The following is a 19,478-nucleotide window of genomic DNA, read 5'->3' as shown; positions in this document are numbered from 1 at the left end:
GGGACATGATGTTATAGGTCATGACTGTGACATGTGCGGCGGAAAGGACAGGACATTCTCCCTGTGAGCCAGCGCTCCACAGGCCCGCAGGTGTCACCGGGGAGCCCGAGGCAGCTAAGTGCCGCAGCGTGCTGGGGCCGACACTGCCACGGACGCCCCGTCTCTGCGGCACCCACAGAACTGACGGGCTCACGTGCCTGCCGACAGGTTCGGTCAAGCCCCAGAACCTGGCCTGACCTTGACACAGACTTCAGCTCAACAACCTTGGTCACTCCTGACGAATTTACGTAAACAATGTAAATACTTACGCTGCTGGTTATAGGTAGTAACTGTTTTTAAAAGACTATAAAATCCCAGAGCCTCTTTTACACACTTTCCCAACAGAGAACTTCTAAGGGGGTAGGAAGCCCAAGATAAGTGAATGGCAAAAATCTAAAAAGACAACAAAAGCCAAGAAACTGAACACTGAAGGAAGAACGTGGAAGATAAGCCATTTTTATAAATAATCATGTTTAATTCACTGTATTCCATGATTAGCAGTGGATTCTCTCTGAAGTCGACAAGGGCAATGAACAGTGCCAGACGTTTGGCTTTCGAAGGGACTACGAAGTGGAGATTTGTATCTGTGCGTGGAACGGACGTTCCAAGGAGCAGAGGTGGTCTTTGATCTTCCCGAACCACTTGTCCTCAAATTCTTTCGAAGATGCAATCACCAGGGCGCTCAGGGCTGCCGAGCCCACACACTTCACCTCGCTGTGAACTTCGTCTTTTATTTTTTCCGGGACGATGTCTTTTCCCATAACCTGCAGGAGGAGGAAGAAAGCCCTGAGGCTGTAAAGGGGGCACCAGACACGGCACACGGGACTTGGCTAGTCTTCGGTGGCAAGGGCTGCCTGCGAGCAGAACTCCTTCAGACAGCCCGGGGACCAGCCCTGCAGTTCCGACAGACTGAAAAGATGTTTGATCAGAGGTAGTGGTCTGAGGAGCACGTGGGTAAACACCACCCATGTTTCCACTCCCACCCGTCCCTGAGCGAACAAGTCACTGACGTATGAACACGGCGGGGGCGCTGGTCAGCCTGCAGGAAAGCCAAGGCGAACTTCTCACAGCTCAGAGCACCTTCTCTTGCCAAGAATACAATTGCGAGTGACCCTCCCTCCCTGACAAATGACCCAAGAGCAGAGCACCGGGAGAATGCAGCTGCTGGGAGCGGGTGGGGGACACACAGATTCTTTCTCTTAGAAGTTCCCCAAAGAAGTCATGCAAGGAGCCAGGCCCACCCTTTCCGGACCCAGAGACACCCACTCCTCCAGAAAGGTTACCACAGCAACCTGGGAGATTTAAGAAGCACGCTTGCCCTCTGAAAGCACAATACTGCTCCCTACTGGTCAGAATCAGATTCAGCTTCTGGGTTAGTTTCTCTGATAAAACACCCACAAGCCTAAGGCAAATCCTTGCTTTTCGGGTGGGGGGAGGGGGCGGCTAAAGAGCTATCCATTCAAGCGATCATTCCCATCATTCCCTCTGAGCGCAGGTGAGGGAGAAGGAACAGAACCTTCCCGAAAGCTCCCTGGAGGACGTGGATTTTGGCTGGTCTCTCGGGGTGGGAGGAGTCAGTAGGCGGAGGCAGGAGGACCAGCTGAGTTTATTAGACAGGGCCCAGATTCCCGCGGGGAATGACTAGGTTGTAAGTTTGGGGCGCTCTCTGGAAGGCCTATTATCAAGGCCTTAAACTAGATCTGACTGAGCTAACGGTCTCACATTTTAGTTTTTAAGCAAGCAGGTAACATGGTCAAAGCAATGTTTCTTTGTTTAACTTTATTTTTTAATTGCAGTTGACATTCGATGTTATTTACCTTCACATGCGCAGCTTAGTGGTCAGACAATTTTATAATTTATGAAGCAATCCCCGGTAAGTCCAGTGCATACCTGGCCCTACAGGTATTGCTGTGCTATTGACTGCCTGCCCTGCACCTCACACCCTGTGACGGTTTGGGAACTACTACCAGTCTGTACTTCTCACCCCCTTCTCCTTTTCACCCAGCCCTTACAGCCATGTTTTAAGAGGAAGTCAGCGGCAATGTTGGAGGCAGATCTCAGGGGAGAGATTAAGGAATCGAGGAGAGACCAGCCAGGAGGCGGCTGAGAGTCAGACAGGAGGTGGTGAGGGCCGTGGTGCCAGTGGTGGAAGAGGAGGGACAGGTGGAGCCTGGAGGGAGGGGGCTTGCGCCCGTCTAGAGGCGAGAGCAGAGAGGAAGGGGCCCGCAGCTGGTGCGCTTCCAGGCCTGGGTTTAAAGAAGAATGACAGAGAGGATCAATGGAAAAAACTCCGTCCACAAAGCGAGAACGGTTCTCTCCAGCTCTCAACTACTTACTGATGGCTGAGTATGCCAGATAGTGATGAAGATGGGACGTGTTTTGACGAGTAGTTCCATTTTAGACACTTGTACGGAAGTGACAGTAGAATAATCCATAATCATCTCAGATTAGTCGCCCAGTCGCCCAGTGATCAGCCTGAGATGGGAGACCCGCGTTGCCGGGGAGGGAGCAGGCTAGAGGGTGATCGCCCAGAGGGGACAACTGCGACTGCGCGCAGTCACACGTGCTGTGGGGGAAAGGCAGAGGGGACGGAACCTGAGGGAAGCCTCAGGCATGCGTTGCTTAAGACACGGAGGTCTTCAAGAGGCAGAGACAGTAAGAAACATGGGAGAAGAGCAGACAAGTGCAGCCTCTCAGAGTCAAGGGAAGAGGGAACAGCGAAGAGTCTGTAGGAACTCGAAGGAGACAGAGCACGGAAAGGCCACGGTGAACCTAGGAGATTCGGGCTGTCTGTGCATCTCCACGGGCCCACAGGACAGAGCCCACAGAAGCGGGAAGGTTGAAAGACGCCCTCAGAGAACCGCCAGGAGAGTGTGATCCCAGAGAGGGGGAGGAGCCGCGTGGGAGCCTAGCTTGGGGGAAGGCGGAAGGGGCCTGCGACAGCAGATTTGCAGTATTTCTTGAAAGCACATTGGGATGCATATGGACAGAGAGTTATTCTCAGGGCAAAAGTCCCTGAGCTGTGAAGTTTCAACCAATACGAAGAGGAACCAGAATGAATAACTTCAACACATGATAATCTCCAAATGCCATCTTAAGACATTTCAACAGTAGATTTTTTTATCACTAATAAAGGTTTAAAAATTGACATCTGACCGACTCCGCTGCCATCAAGGCAGCAGCAGGGCGGAGCTGACGGACAGCGGACTGGTAGCTGGATGGAGGCCAGTGCGGCTCTGCCACGTAAACCCTGGCCGTAGGCAAGTCAGAACCTCTCCGCGCCTCGGCCCCGCCCTGCCTTGTCCCACAGGCTGCTCTGAGGACCAACGAAGGAGAAAACATACAAGAGCCCTGCACGAATGCCAACAGACATTCATTCATTTATTCAGCTTGAAAAGCCATTACTGGGCATTACGATGGTCAAGCAGGCAGGGACTGCCGAGACCCAACCTGTAAATGACACGCGGCCCTGCCTTCTAGCACTTTCACGCTGCAGGAGAAGATGAGGAGGAAGCTGCTTTCAGGGATGAAGTGACCAAAGGCAGGTAAAGAAGGACACAGAAGTCCCGCAGTGGGCGAGATTTGACCTTGCCTCTTTCTTTTCTTTTTTTATTTTTAGAGATCTAAAAGGCTAAAATTAAATTTTTTTTAATTAAAAACACGGTATCAGAGCCAGGAAAAATATCTATGATGCCACGTTTCACATAAACCCCAGGGAAATGCTCACCTCAGTCATCAGCAGCAGAGTGTCTTCTGGGAAGCGGAACCCTTTCATCTTGTCTTCAATTTCCTCCTGGGTCCTTAGGTTCCTCTCCAAAGCAAAGGACGTTTGCTGAGACTGGGAGAGCTGAAGCAAAAGCCTGAAAGACAGAGAAGTCGGGATGCGGGGGTCCCGGGGGAGGAGAGCAGTGTGGAAACTTGCGTACAGCACAGGTGGTCAGCTGGCCGGGTCCGCGGGGCTAACTAGCAGGCTCGCACCCTCAGCTGCAGCCTCAACGCTGCTGCTTCCGAACAAAGCACTGGCTTTACATTGGAGAGTCATCTTTTTAAAAATGCATAGACCAAAGCTTCTCAAAGAACTCTTTAGAGAGCAAGACTGCAAAGGGCGTCCTGCAGGAGTTAAGTGATCGAAAGCACAAGTAACAAGGAGCGAACAGAACGAGCCCCCCAGCGAAGGAAAAGCTCCTTCCCCGAACACTGGGCCGTCTTCCTTTGCAGTCAGTGCTCTGTGACCCTTCCATGGCCCTGAACCCACAGCAACTTGACTGCAAGGACTAATAAGAAGCTCTAGCTCACTTCCCTTCCCCAAAGCAGGGCCAAACCTTTGAGGACCCTCTAACAGCCACTTTGCAACACCCTAACTTCCCTGTCATGATGAGGACTGGTCTTGACACCCTCCTCCCTCCTGTCCATCTCACGTGGCTCCCTCCTTGTTTTTTTAAATATTGAATGTGCAGATTTTTCCAGTTTTCCTCAGGCCTCACCGGTCCCTATTGCTACACGCAGAAGCACTCAGCTCTCCTGCTCACTCATTCATGCCTTGAGGGATGTACCACTGGGAGACGCTGGTGAGCAAAGCAGATGGGTTCCTGCTTCACAGAAGGGAAGGAGAGAGAGCACAAATAATAAGACAATTTCAGGCACTGATGAGCGCTATGAACAAAAACATCCAAGACTTTGTGGATGCTGTGTCTATTCCAGGAGGGGCAGTGGAGGAAGGCAGGCTTCTCTGAGATAGCGCTGAGGGGGAGGGGCCAGCCTTGAGATCTGGGGAAGGAGGCCTGCCACGGAGGGGGAAGGGACTCTGACGCAAGAACTCGTTAACGTGAGTGAGAATCGCGAGGATTCCTGTGGGAGGAACACGGCCAAGAAGGAAGAACCTGGAGTGAATGAGGAGAAAGGTAGGGCCAACTCATCTAGGACCTCCCAGGTGGCAGAAAGAAATGTGGAATTTGCATAGGGGCAACCGGATGTCGCTGGAGAGTTTTATAAAAGAACTTGACCCCGTTCACATTCACCCTGTGCCATTCTACCCTGTTTGCACTCCTGCTTGGCCTCTGGAGGAATCTACCTTTTCCAAACTTGCTTTCTCCTTCTTGCTCCTGAAATTACTTTAAAATACAGGTTATTGGTGCTCCTTCTACTTCACGTTCATTCGCTCCCAACCCCCTGCAGTGTCACCCCATCACTAAGAAGCTGCCTTCTCAAAGGTCACAAATGACCTCCTACCCTTCAGATCCTCTTCTCAGAACTGGTCCCAGCTGACCCCTCACCACCACCTGACTGCCGCTCTCCTCCAAATTCCTCCATCTCCGGCGCCCTTCTGAGCTCAGCGTGCGTTTTCTAGTTAAAGCTCCAGCTGGATGTCCTACAGGCAGCTACCTGCAGCCTAAACCTGCTCTATTCTTCCCTCCGCCTGTCGGCCTGTCTTGGGCAAAGGCACCACCTCCGCCCATCCACCCAAGGTCAGCTCTTCCGAGTCACCTCTGACTCACACGCTCTCCCCTCCTCACCCTGTCCTTCCCACACGCTCCGCTGGTTGCCAAGTCTGGCCTATTGCATCCTGCGGAGACATCCATTTCCTCTTTCATTGCCCCTGTGCGCTCCTAGGTCAGGGCCTCATGACCACCCACCGATCAGTCCAGTCTGCCGTCCCACAGTCCCTTCACTGGTGTCCCCAGCCCCCAAGTCCTCCTGCCAATACCTCCCCGCAGCCGCCAGACCGCCCTCTCGAGGTTTCGGCCCGGTCCCCGCATTCAACATTTAAAACCTTCCAACACTCTTCTGGCCTGCAGTACAAGGAGCAGACTCTTTAGGATGATATTTAACATCTGTGCTAATGAAAACAAAAACAGAAGTACAACATTTACCCAGTGCTGACCGCGTGTGGGCACTGCAGTAAGTTTCTCAGATATTTTAATTCTCACAGCCCTGTGAAGGGGGCAGCTGCCCCATTTCTCCATCTGTCGAGATGAGAGAATGGAGGCGAGGGAGTTTCAGTATTCTGTGCAAGGTAGGGCAGTGAGCGAGCGGAGGGATCCAGACTCACTGCTCAATGAGGACAATTTATCAGGCTCCTTAACACCAGGTCTGACTCCAAACTCCTGCCTCCCACGTGACTGCACTACCCCGGCCTCATGGCCTGTGCCGGCCTCTGGGGCTCACACCAATGCTGCTCGCACCACGTGACGACCCTGCCGCAGCCGCCCTTTCACCCCTGGGGCTGTGCCGTCCTTCCCTTCATCCAGCCACCTCTCCTCCCCTGGCGAACAGTCCCTTGTGACAGCAAGGTGTTCTGGAAAGAACACAGGCTCTGGGGTCAAGGCCGGGGCGCAAATCCGGGCCTCGCCCCGCAGCGGTGCCACTGTGGCATCACTCTAAGTTAGCCCCCTGGTCTCTCCGGTGGGGTCCGACATCCACCACAGGGTGGGGAGGTGGAGTACGCAAAGCGCCTGGCACACAGGTATCTGCGCACCTGCACTCAGCAGGGGCACCGCTGCCTCGGGAAGACTTCCTCCCTCCTGCTGCGCTCGACAAACCCCACTGCTCCACGGCTGTGCTGCTACCGCTCGTCGCTGACCCTCCGACCCCCCTAGGGCCTCCTCAACACAGTGAGTCATGGAGGAGGGAAAGGGGCTCTTCCGGAACGTCTTCACGATCCTGGCCCCCAGTGTGCCTTGCACGAGGCTGTAATTCAGGGTGTTTCTGAGGCAGTGACGTAATGAACAAGAAATGAATATCTGACCAGTCTGAAATCTGCCAAATAGGTATCATTCCCAGTAAGTCTGTCAATCAGTATTTCTCAAACTCTCCAGAGTTAAAACAGAAGACCACCTCTACGTTTCCTGGTATCACTTGAGACCTAAGCGAGTCCCTTTCTCTCATAAGTTACAGGATCGGTCACATGTATGCCCTTTCCCGTGAACCCTTACACTCTAAGGATTCGAAGTCCTTGGTGTCCCTCAATCACGAGACTCCTCTGCAGAATGAATTAAACTTTGTTTACTCACATTACCAACAGTGATTCAAATATAAGCAGATTTTCTTCTTCAGATTTCCATGGAACATGAGTGAAAAATTCCTTGTTGAAATACCGCTTCCCCCTTTGTCAATGCTTCATACCTTTCTTTTCCTAGTTTCAATGTTTTCCACTTTAATTTTTTTTTTTATCAATGTATGGTTGCCTCTTGTGTGTCCCCTGCCGGGAACTGGCCTGCAACTGTTCCGTGTGAACCTCAATACTCTGGTTCACAGGCCTGCGCTCAATCCACTGAGCTACATCAGCCAGGGCTTCCATTTAAATTTTTTATCGAGGAATAACACAAGTTGTGTTCCTGAGCAAACGCAGTTTTGTTTCTCAATCTTACATACTAAAAGGACATGTTCAAAGGGTTCATCTAGACCACAGAAAAAAATCTCAAAGACATATGCTCGGTGTGTAGCCCAGAACTTTTTGAACATTGTAACTAGAAAAATAAAACTTTTACTCTGAGCTCAGTCTCATGTCCATTGTTCAACCCCCTGCTCGTTTACCTGGTCCGTATGAGAGAGGCACACGCTTTCACCTGTGTCTCCAGCAACACTGCTTCTCTCTCTTCTGCTACGGAGTCTGGAACACTAGTGAGGGCGTTCTCCTCCTCCTGCTTATCAGGGCTGCTTGTTTCCACGGGAAACACAGAGCTCTCAGGCAGCGTCTTGGGGCAGCACAAAAGGCAGTCTTTTCCTGAGTGTGGGAAGGAGTCGACAGTGTTGCCATTTGAGGTGCAACTGTTCCGTGTGAGAGAGGATGCAAACGGTGCCGAGAGATCTGGCTCCAGATTCAGGTACGCCTCTGCCAACCTGCCCCAGCTCCAAGGGTTGAAAGGGTGCAGAGAAATCAGCTTCTGCAGGCAGAGGACGGCCTCCGCCGAGGTCGGCCCGCCGGCCCGGACGGCGAGCTGCAGGTGGAGCGCGGTGGTGAGGTGGTCTGTGTTGGTTGCTCTCGTTTCCTGAGGAGCGGGAAGAGGCTGAAAGCATTAAACTGCAGACGTTCTCTACGCAAACACAGAGGTGCCTAAAAACCCAGGTTGTACATGTTATAAGCCAGAAGTACCTTTCAGCAGCTACACAGGCAGAGTGAACAAAATATCTATCAGTAGCTCTCAGTGTGAAGCCATTAACCTGGAGCAACACACACTGGCCAGCAAAGCAAACACTGGTCCCCGCACCCCACACCCCAGAGTCACAACGGGAACACGATTCACCTGACGGTGGTCTGACAGAGTTCAGCACCAGAAACACAAAAGCCAGTTTATTTTCAATTTTTATTATGACCTTTACTGTCTTCAGCTGGACAGCGGAGAGACCCAAGCCGACCCTTTATACCCTGGGCTAATGGTTCCACTTTAATACTCCAGGCCTTTTAAAAATCCAAACGGCAATTTCCTTGAGAATTCAAATGAACTCCATGTCCAAATTTCCCTTGGCTTGGACATCTTAAGCAAGACAGCCTGAAGCTCTGTGTGTTTCATGCTGCATCATAATTAAATCCAAATGCCTTCCCTGCTAACTGTGACCAAGGCCAGAAAATCCTTTTCAAGTCTCCACCACCAGAGCCACCACCTCTTGCCTAACTTGCCATATGGCAACAGCCTGGGGCTAGAGAAAACGAGGCTTTTCCCCCATAAGTTAAAGTCTGGAGAGCAGACGGCAGACTAAAAGGCCTTTCAGCTGATTTTTAAGCCAGAGGAAAACCTGGCCATCTGGTCTCTAAGTCAGGCTGCCACAGAGAACCACATCCAGTAAGAAATAGCGTAGAAGGACCCAGTGCGCACGCAGCCCAAAGAAACAAGCATGCGGACAGCAAGCTCTCGGGGAGGTTCCTCAACGGTCTCAGACTGAGTGAAAGGAAGGGAGGGAGCCCGTTTGGTCACACCGCATCTGCCCGGTGGCAGAACTGATCTGGTTTATTACTGCTCTTGTCTAGAGTGCCACCCTCCCAACAGACCAGTAACTTCCAAAAGGACTCAGTTCGCTGCTGAACTCCCAGTACAATGCATGGCACCTCCACGTAACAGGTGTTTAATAACTGTTGAGTAATACCCCTTCATGTCTTTCACTTATGATAGGGAAAGTATTGTGTAACACAGATGTTACCTTTCTTCTACAACCAGTCTGCAGTGATTTATGCTGTTTAAAAACATTTTCATACTGAGAAAGCAGTGTGTGTTGGGGTAGAGGTTGTTATGTACAAATTTATTTTTTAAAACTTTTTAAAAGATTTTATTTGTTAATTTTTAGGGAGGGAGAAAGAGAGGGAAAGAAACATCAGTGTGTGGTTGCCTCTCATGTGTCCCCTGCTGGGACCTGGCCTGCAACCCAGGTATGTGCCCTGACTGGGAATCGAACCAGTGATCCTTTGGTTTGCAGCCCACGCTCAATCCACTGAGCTACACCAGCCAGGGCATTACATATACATTTAAAAACAAAACATGTGGTACCAGGAAAGAAAATCATGCAAACAGGTTTGTGAGATCACGTGAAGAGACCCACAGGAAGGGGTGAGACTCACCAGCTACAATGCCCGTCCCCCCACCCGCAACAGTCCTCCCCCGGTGGGGTGTCCAGAAGCCTGATGATAATTCTCAGAGTCCTGACAGGGAGCCGAAGACCTTCAGACGGGTCCTCCTCCTGCCTGGTAACCACTCCGAAATCGGGAGACCTGGCACCTGCGGACTGGCCACAGGTCTTTGTCTGAGCCACAGAAGAGGGGACGAACCTAGCTGCCACTGCCTTCAGTGGTCTGGGCAGGGAGGACAGAGACCAACTGTGATACACAAGAGGTGTGAGGAAGAGGAAGGTGATGGGAACACAGAGCCGTAACGGAGGAATGGGGACTAACATCCAGAAGAAGGTACCAGAAGGGCTGAAGTTGCTGTTAATTTGTAAACCATGGAGACTAAGAATAAACACCTAAATCCTACCAAGTTCACTGTTCATGCCATATGCTTCCTTAACAAGGTAACCTTATTTTCCAGCGTAAGAATTAACCCACAATTAGTAGAGAGCAGAAAAAGAAAGAAGGAAATGCAGCTATTTGCCATGTACTGACGACAGTTACCACCAAGGTGTCCTCTCACCGCAAGAGGCTGAGGTCCTATGCAATGAACCCCTCAGTGAGCAAACTGAGGGATTTCTCCCAGTCAGTGAGAAAGAGGGCACTTCAGTTGCACACACACTTTAGGCTGACCTTGGCCGACTAGATCCACAGGGTTCACCATCAGTGACGTGGTGCCTCAATAGTTCCCTCTAAGGAAGAACACTGGTCATCCATAAACTAGGAATGGCCTACTGAAGACCAGTCCCCACTTAAAACTTATATAAATAACCACAGACGTAAACCATAAATGCCTTAATCCGAAAACAAAAACAGGCAGAATCTAGAATTGCAAAGAACTGCTTTTCTTTATCCCTTAATAAAAAATTCTGCAAATTCCACTTAAGAAAAAAAGGACTATTAAAGCTTGGCTTAGTATGATATTCAGTCATTTTTTGGTAACTTGTTTCCCTCTTTACAAAAGTAATACATGTTCATTGTAGAAATTTTCAAAAATAAAGACTCTAAAGGACATAGATCACTGATAATCCTTGCATTCAGTATTTATTCCTAACAAGAATAAAACCTTTGCCCTGGCTGGTGTGGCTCAGTGGATTGAGCACTGGCCTGCAAACCAAAGCATCACCAGTTTGATTCTCAGTCAGGGCACATGCCTGGATTGCAGGCCAGGTCCCTATTTGGAGATGCCTGAGAGGCAACCACATATTAATGTTTCTCTCTCTGTCTTTCTCCCTCCCTTCCCCTCTCTCTAAAAATAAATAAAATCTTAAAAAAAATAAAACCTTTGTAAATGAGATTTTCAGGCAATGAAGAATTTTGAGCATAATACAGGAAAAATATTACAAGAAAATGATTATGTCTAAAGCTCCAAATTGTTTATCATAATAACAGTCTTATACCACTGACAATTTCTTCTGCTTCTCCAAATTCACAGATTTTGCTATTAGCAAGAAGTTGGTTTCCGTTTTGCTTCTTAGAAAATAGGCAGCCCTCCCAGGAAAACCAATGGAACCACTCACCAGGTCCGCGGCCATCTCCAGGGCTTCCGCGAGCCTTCCCAGGCGAGCCAGACACCGGGCCTGGCCTTCCTGCACGTCCCTCTTCATGGCAAAGTTTGTAGGTGGCAATTTTTCAGAAATACTGGAATACTCCTGCAGGGCTTTCTGGCAATTATGTGTTAAGTAGAGGAAATGAAGAGAAGGGATGAAACGAAAGGTAGAAAACATAGTAGAGGAAAGGATTCAGTTATAAACATGACATTTTTTCCCAGGCAGGAGGTCATGTCGTAACTGACCCCTACAATAAGCGAAGGAAGACTCACTGGGGATTTGTCAGTACTGTTCTTCTAAGAGGCAGACAGGAAATGGCCGAGAATATAATCACTACTGTCACAGAAAACATCCTAGTGTAGCAGGAAGAACATTCTGGAGCCAAACAGACCAGGGTTTGAACCCTGGTTTTGCCACTGACTCGCTATATACCATAACCTTTTCATCAGCAAAATACCAACAGGGCTCTTTATGAAGATGAAGTGAGATCTCCATGTGAAGCCGGTGCCTCGTCGCTAGTCCCTCCCTCCTCTCACACGTTTCGGGTGCTTTGCCTCTGGGGCGCTATGAGGTGTGAGGTGTCTGTGCTGCAGGCTCCTGCATAATGAGGACCCCCAGAAGATCCCTGTACTGAAGCTACGAGAAATGAAACAAATGATACAGAGCCTTATCGAAAAGGACAGACACTTGGGGTTCTAAGGTGACAGACACATATCACGAACGGTAAGTTCATCTTCACGAACAACACTCATAACTCAGCAGCCCGTCCCTGAAACGCACCATGACCTACGGAACAAGAGCCCCTTGCCAGCAGCGCGGTCTCACGCACGTTGACCTCTACCTGATAGTCCTGCCGTCTGTACGCCAGGTCCCCTCTGAATTTCTTGAGAGTTAGAGCCTCGACGTCATCACTGCTCTCCGTTTCCTCATAAAACCACTAAAAATTGTGAAAATAGCATATTATACGGAAAGAAGCTATGCCCTTCCCACCTCACACAAGCAATTCCCATAAATAAGTGATTAAGCCTCAAAGAAGACATTCTTCCTTAGGATGAGACTCGGAGGAAAACATCTGGCATCGAAGCGTGACAATATTAATGATGGCCCTCTTTTTATGATAATTACCACAATGAACAAACATACCAATAATATGATGCCTCTCAACTTAAAAAAAGGCGTGCAAAAGTATACGGCTTTATCCACAGCATGTTCTTTTTTGATTAAAATTTTGTTTTTCAGTTACAGTTGACATTCAATATTATTTTATATTAGCTTCAGGTGTACACCACAATGGCTGGACATTTATATACTGTATTTTTCAGACTATAAGACACACCCCCAAGAGCCAGGCACGCTACATTCGGACTATAAAACGCACCCTCCCCTTCCTCCCAAATCTGGGAGGTGCGTCTTAGAGTCCAAAATATAGTAATTTACAGAGTGATCCCCTAATAATTCAAATACCCACCTGGCACCTTATCTAGTTATTAGCACATCATTCCCTCTATTCCCTACACTGTACTTCGCATCCCTGTGACTGTTCTGAAACTACCAATTTGTGCTTCTTAACCCCTTCACCTTTGTTGCCCAGCCCCCTGGCACCATCGGTCTGCTCTCTGCATCTGCGAGTCAGTCTCCGCCCCCCACGGCATTTTCAATGTGGGTTTTTTGTGTTGCCTGGGAACTGGCATTTACTAGCAGAGTCCCCGCTGGTTCTTTAGACAGAGATATGCTTTCTCGTTGAGACATTTTAGAGGAGGTGGAGTGGAGACTGGAGACTCTTATCAGAAAGAGTCTTATAGGAAAGAAGAATTACCATTACAGAGCTACTATGAAAATGTAAAAGCAACCAGTAGAAGCTAAGCAAAGAGGGAATAATAATTAGGTTCAAAGGAGGCCTCCATGTAATCGAAAGCCGAAGACCCGCCTCGGGAGAAGCCCGTCTGGAGTACCTTATTCGCCTTTCCACTGATTTAAACCCCGTGCACAGGAAAGAAAGCGAGACTGAGATTTTCCGATTATTACGTAAAGAATGATCAGATGAGGACAGAAACACAAACAGCAACATTTATGGATATCACAATAAAGAATTCGATTGTTAGAAAACAAAAGCTCAGCTGACAGAAAGCCAGCGGCTAACATCTCTCATCCCATTACAGTTACGGTAAAACACCTGCAGGCTGAGTGGAGCTTATTCCCAGTTCAGTAGCATGAATTCAGACACAACTGCATTCCCCCTGGTTCTACCATGGTGCTGAAACTGCCCGGTTCTACTTTCAGAACAGTTGCTCAGGTATCATGGCCCCACTGTTACTTTAGTAAAACCGTCTCTCTCCTTAGCCTGATCCATCGCAGTGGAGAAGGCTAGCACCCACTGTTCCTTCTGTTCTCCCTGAAGTAAGTACCGTGTAACTCAACAAGTCTGTGTCCCGGGCCCACAATTTCCCTTTGTACTCCACCGCTCAGCCCCAGATGGCATTAGATTACTAGTCAACCCCAACTTCTTGAACAACAACTACACAATTGCAAGCCTCCATCCAACTTCCATTATCCAAATGGGAAATGATCCAGCAAAATCAATTTTCAAGGGATTATTTTTATTGTCCCACATAATCTGCATGTCCACAAGAATTCAGACATGGGATGGTTTTTAGTGCCCCTTTCTGATTAGAGGAAGGAGGGAAGAGCCGTGAACGGGGGTGGGACTAAGAGGTGACGTGCTAAGGCAAACATCTGGCCCCACATCGAACCTGAGCGGGTGGGCACAACAGAAGTCTTCCAGCCCATTGCGGGAGACCAACGGCACTTCAGTTGGTCTCTCTGACTTTATGGGCAGTATCACACACCAGACAAAGTCTAACGAAGAGTGACTTTGGGGTTTCACTTGGTAAGTACTATCAAATACCTGTGTTTATTATCAAATACCTGACAAAGTACGATCTCATTTTATTCCCCTAATAGGCCATGAGCCAGCAAGTATTATTTTTCCCAAATGACAAATAAGGAACTGACACCTTGGAAGGCAAGGGGAAAATAAAGCCCACACTGGAATTCAGAGGCCCTATCTCAGAGCCATGGCTTTTAACCCACACAAGAGGGGCGCCCACGGGCCACGTGCAGCCCTGGACGGCTGTGAACGCAGGCCGACACAAAATCACAAATTTACTTAAAACACGTGATTTTCTTGTGATTACGCGTCGCAACGTATTTAATGTGCGGCCCAAGATAACTCTTCTTCCGGTGTGGCCCAGAGACGCCCAAAGGCTGGACACCCCTGCTCTACAATGTCACTTCCCAAGCCCATCCTGGTGTGAGTTTACATCGGTCAATCAACACTAGAGGTGACCTCCGAAAGACTGCATGTGGTAAGGAGACAATGCAGGTGAAATAAAACCAAAGGACAACTCAGTCATTGCTGAGCACCTGGCATCTGTCAGTACAATGGTGGTAAGGAAAAATGAAACAATACCTGTAAAGAAGCCCAGCACCTGGCATCTGTCAGTACAATGGTGGTAAGGAAAAATGAAACAATACCTGTAAAGAAGCCCAGCACAGTGCCGGGAACAGGCAAGTTTCTGACAAACAGTAGCTGTTATTGGTGAGTCGAGATTCCCACGTGCAGTCAACACCACTGACCCTTGAACTACAGGGGCTGGAGCTGCGTGGGTTCACTTATACACAGATTTTCCTCAATGAGGGCTGTAGAAGTATTTTCCTTACGATTTTCTTAATAACTTTTTCTCTTGCTTTCTTAATGGTAAGCTACAGGTTATAAAATATATAACATACAGAATATATGTTAATCAACTATTTTGTTAGTAAAGCTTCTGGTAAACCGTAGGCTATTAGTAAGGTTTTGGGGGCCGTCAAAAGTTATACATGGATTTTCCACTGTGCAGGGTTCAGAGCCCTAACCCCACACTGTTTACGGCTGGACTGAAATACAAATTCTAATTCAAAATATTCACGGAGTTCCCATAATGAACAAAACCTGCTGGGCACTGGGGGGGGGGGGGCGCAATAAGTCAGGCGCCCACTCCCAGGTGATCATTTAGCACTCAGGGTCTAAGAGCTTTCTGGGATACTGGCAGGTGTTTTAACAGAAGCTAAAAGGGTGAGGGCGGGGCGGGGGGAGGAAAGAAGTCAAAACAAACTTTTGGGGTTGGAAAGGGGAATCAGAAAAGACTTCTCGGAGGATGCAGCGTTTAAGACGCGCCTTGAGAAATGGATACAACTGAGCGACTCTGGCCATCAGAGAGAGAGATTAGAGCCGGCAGGGGTAAGTCACCAAACGACAGGTTCATGGGGGGGGGGGGCGTCGCCATCTGGGGGGCAGACAACACTAAAATTGCAGAAGTGGGCGGCGGCACGCTTCTGGGGCGCTGACTGCCCGGCTGCACGTGCAGTTGTTGCAGATTTCGAGCGGGACAGGGAAGACCAGGGAGTCACAGCGAGACCGGCCCAACAACAGCTGCGAGCTCCCCGAGGACAGCGCAGTGGTTTCCTCGCGCCCTCGGGGTCAGAGGGGGCCGGGCTTCCGGAGTGGGGCTCCGCTCCGTTCCTAGTGGTGGTCAGGGATAACGGGAGGCCAGGGTGGGCAGAGGGGCAATCCGGGGAGGCGGCAGGCGATCCTGCGGGGATCCGCGGGAGACGGGGCCGGGGAACCAGGGTGAGGAGGGGGCGCCTGGGGGAGGCCCGGAGGCCCCGCCCTGCTGCCCGCCTACCTGCGGCTCGCAGAGCTTGGCGCGGTAGGACGCAGGCGGTCCAGACCGCCGCTCCCGCCCCTCTTCAAACACCGAATCCTCGAACTCGCCGCCGAGCAACCAGCTCCCGGTCTCCATCGCGCGCCAATGGCGTGGGCATCGAGCGGAGGCGGTGCCCTGAGCGGTGCCCAGACGGGCCAGCGCGGAAGAGCGCGGCATACTGGGATTTGTAGTCTCTGGAAGGGCCAAACCGAGGCTTGGCCAGCTGCAGGTTGCGAGTAGCTGGTGAGCTGAGATATTTATCGGGCTCTCAAACCTAACGAGAGGGACGGAGTTTGACTTCTTGGTTTCAGGAGATGGGCAGAACGTTCCTTGTATGCACGCATCAAAAGCACTGGCCTCCCTCAGGGTAGCTGTTTAAAACCAGTAGGTACCAATTTTTTCATCACTGATGATATTCCTGATACTGTGTTAAGCACTCTCTTTGCACTTTATATACTTTCCTTATGAAAGGTATGCGATTTCCGTTTTGCAAATGAAGCTCTTGGGCATATAGAAGTTAAAGTAACTTGTTTAGGATCAATTATTACGTTGCTAAGAGCTGGGAAATAAATGAGTCAGTAATTCCCCATGCCTCCGAAGAGACCATCAGGAACAAAGACCAGGATAATTGATGCATTTATAAAAAGAGGACATAGAGATTTACTCTGGGGGCTCCATCAGGGAGGATTAATTCGGCCTGGAGAAAACACCGAATCTCAGAATTCTAAGACTAGTATTTAGAGGCATTCTTACACTTTCAAGATGTTCCTTGAGACTAGGAAACGGAGAATGTTGATAAAATACCAGCCAATACTGCACAGCCCAGTATTACTGTGCCATGTTATGCAGCCGGTACTAGACATGGAACTTTTTACTCTGGTTTTCCCTCTACTGGTCTTCATCTCACCAGTTTCTCTTCCACCATTTGTCTTCCAGTGTTCTTTCAACACAGTTTTCCACTCCACACACTCACCCTAGGGGAGGCTAATCCACTGCCCCATTCCGCTAACTGAATGGTGCGCTCCATCCAGGCTGGTCCTGTCTGGAATCAGCTTCCTCCCAGTCTTTCCCTCATCCTAGACTTTCTCTGCCCTTTCCAAGCACTGCCTCGCCATTTCTTCTGGCAAGAGGGCCCCTCTCAGTGCCCTCCATCTGGCTGACTCCCCAGAAGCCTTTTGTGGTCCCCAAGTCTCAGTTATATGGCCCTTGTCTGGGTTTATATAGCACCACATGTTTCTCTGTGACTGGGTGTTTCTCATACATTTCTGTCGGTGCTCACTTGTCTGTCACCTTCAGGATACCATGACCTCATTCTAGGGGGGGACATCTCCCTGTCTAGCACTGCGAGTTTGTTGAGTGAGTTAATCATCACACGGTTTGCACGTGAATCTTCTCCCTTCTATGCCCTAAGGTCCCCTAGGGCAACACTTAGTACACAGTATTCATTTATGCATTCTGTGTATAACCAGTGCATTCTGGGGGCCTCCCCTGGGCCAGGGGCTGAGGACATACCTACCACTCATGGTCCTTGCTCTCAACGAGCCTAACTTAAGGAGAAGACACGTGACAGGCCTGTGAGCAGCCTGAAAACGCCTTTCAGAATGAAATCACATCTCTTCCTTTCCTTACAGAAGCAGTTTTCCTCTGGGCCCCCCCCTTCTCTGTTTCCCTGGATATCTGTAAACATTGCCTTTTCTCCTTTTCCATCTTTTTCTGTTTCTTTTAAGTAAATCTTCACCTTTCGTTACAGGCATGAATTGCATCCCACTAATTCTTGTGGGTATTTATCAACTTATTTTAACATATTGAATGTCTTCATTTATTTCCCATATTCTGTAAATTTTCATAATAGATACACTCACTGATTCAACTAAAATTTGAGACACCGTATCCTCAGAGTGATAAATAAGACAGCCAAGATCTTTGCTCTGGTAGAACTTAAGTTCTTGTGGGCAAATAACAAGTAAATAAATGAGCAAAGTAGTTTTAGACCATGTCAAGTGCTAGAAATAAAATCAGAAGAGTGATGTATGCCAAAGAGACCACCTCAGGTGGGGTACTCAAAGCAAGCACCTCTGAAGAGGTGACCTTTGAGCTGAGCCTGGCATAGGAGGAGCTGGCCAGGAGGACGCCCAGAGGTGGCTTTGCAGATGGAAGCAAAAACTGCTTAAAAGCTGCAAGGCCGAGGAGCAGAAAACAGGCCCCAATGCTGAGGCAGAGAAAGGGAGAGCCGCTGGACAGCCTGAGACAGGAGAGCCCGTAGCCAGGCAGAGTATATTGTGTGCTTGGTATGTGTTCACTGAGTGAATGAATGGTCTAATGACCTGAAACTCCAAGTGTATCTTACTAGCTTCTGGGCTGTACACTCCTGGCGTGGACTGTGCACGGTGCCCAAGGTGTTGGTCACTCCCTTGGCTGTCATATGATCTTACTATGTAGCTGAGTTTGGGCCCCTCTGCCCCTCCCCCACCCCATTCCCATCACAAATCTCAACTTAATGTTCTTTTATTCACACCAGCAAGTCTTGAGCCAAACGAGAGTTCTCAGGATTTGCTCAGTTCATTTCATTCCAGTATCACAGGCTGGCATTGCTTTTTTCCTCTCCTGGCTCCCAAACTCGCAATCTCTGGTTCAGTCTGACATTTACTGAGTAATGGTTTTGTGAAGACTCTGGCTAGTCCATGGTTGAGGGTGAGAGCTCTGGAGACAGCTCGGGTTTGACACCTCCAACACTCACTCTGTGTGAATCTGAACCTTCACCACCCTCAGTTTCATCAGCTATATGATGGGGACAAGAACAGCATCTGCCTCGTGGACTGTCCATGGGGATTGAGATAAATCATGGAACCCTCTCAACCCTGTGCTTGGCACATGGTAAGTGGTTGGTAAACACCAGCTTAAAAAAGATTTTTAAATGTGGTTTCTTCCTTGAAAGCACTCTAAGCCAGTGAAATGGATGTACTTACTAAGCCAACTTGACAGGTACTGAATAAAGTATAAACCAAGACCTGCTGGGTAGACACAAGGGGAGGGGTTAGTGCTGACTCCTACTGACTCTTACTGACTCCTCCTGACCTCTACTGACTTCCTACTGACTAGGTCAGGAGGAGATAAGGGAGGCCTCTAGGGCAGGCAACAGCTGTGCTGGTGGCAGGAGAATAAGGACAAGCCAGACTGAGGGAATACAATTCATTGTGACTTCAATCAAGCAACTGACCTTGGGTAGCTCAGTTGGTCAGAATGTCATCCTCATAGGCCAAGGTTGCAGGTTCAACCTCTGATCAGGGCTCGTTACAAGAAGCAACCAATGAATGCAGGAGTAAGTGAAACAACAAATCGATGTTTCTCTCTCTCTTTCTCCCTTCTCCTCTCTCTAAAATCAATCAATAAAAAAATTAAAGCAACTGTGTACCTACTGTGTAAAAAAGTTAATGATTATGAGAGTTAATATGATAACACAAAATAGAAATAAGCACCTTAAGAGAAATAAAAGGTACAAAGGAAGTCTAGAAAAAAAGAGCTTAATTCCACTTAGTTACTTTGAATTTA

The 19,478-nt window shown here is 49.1% G+C and overlaps 1 protein-coding gene across 1 annotated transcript; it reads right to left on the bottom strand.

The window, feature by feature from the left end:
- Window positions 1-499: 499 nt before the first annotated feature.
- On the bottom strand, window positions 500-16,183 carry CUNH8orf76 (chromosome unknown C8orf76 homolog). Its single transcript, XM_037166741.2, has 6 exons — window positions 15,909-16,183; window positions 12,026-12,121; window positions 11,155-11,298; window positions 7,573-8,027; window positions 3,767-3,899; window positions 500-803 (listed from the first exon to the last, which is right to left on the bottom strand). Exons 1-6 carry the CDS (start codon window positions 16,104-16,106, stop codon window positions 603-605), a joined length of 1,227 nt encoding a protein of 408 aa, XP_037022636.2. The 5' UTR covers window positions 16,107-16,183; the 3' UTR covers window positions 500-602.
- Window positions 16,184-19,478: the final 3,295 nt, after the last annotated feature.

The sequence above is a fragment of the Artibeus jamaicensis genome, unplaced genomic scaffold (assembly GCF_021234435.1).
Source record: "Artibeus jamaicensis isolate MK-2021 breed Jamaican fruit bat unplaced genomic scaffold, CSHL_Jam_final scaffold_916, whole genome shotgun sequence".
Lineage (NCBI taxonomy): Eukaryota > Metazoa > Chordata > Mammalia > Chiroptera > Phyllostomidae > Artibeus > Artibeus jamaicensis.
Note: the sequence above shows the minus strand (reverse complement) of the source record. Positions and strands in the feature narration are given on the sequence as shown.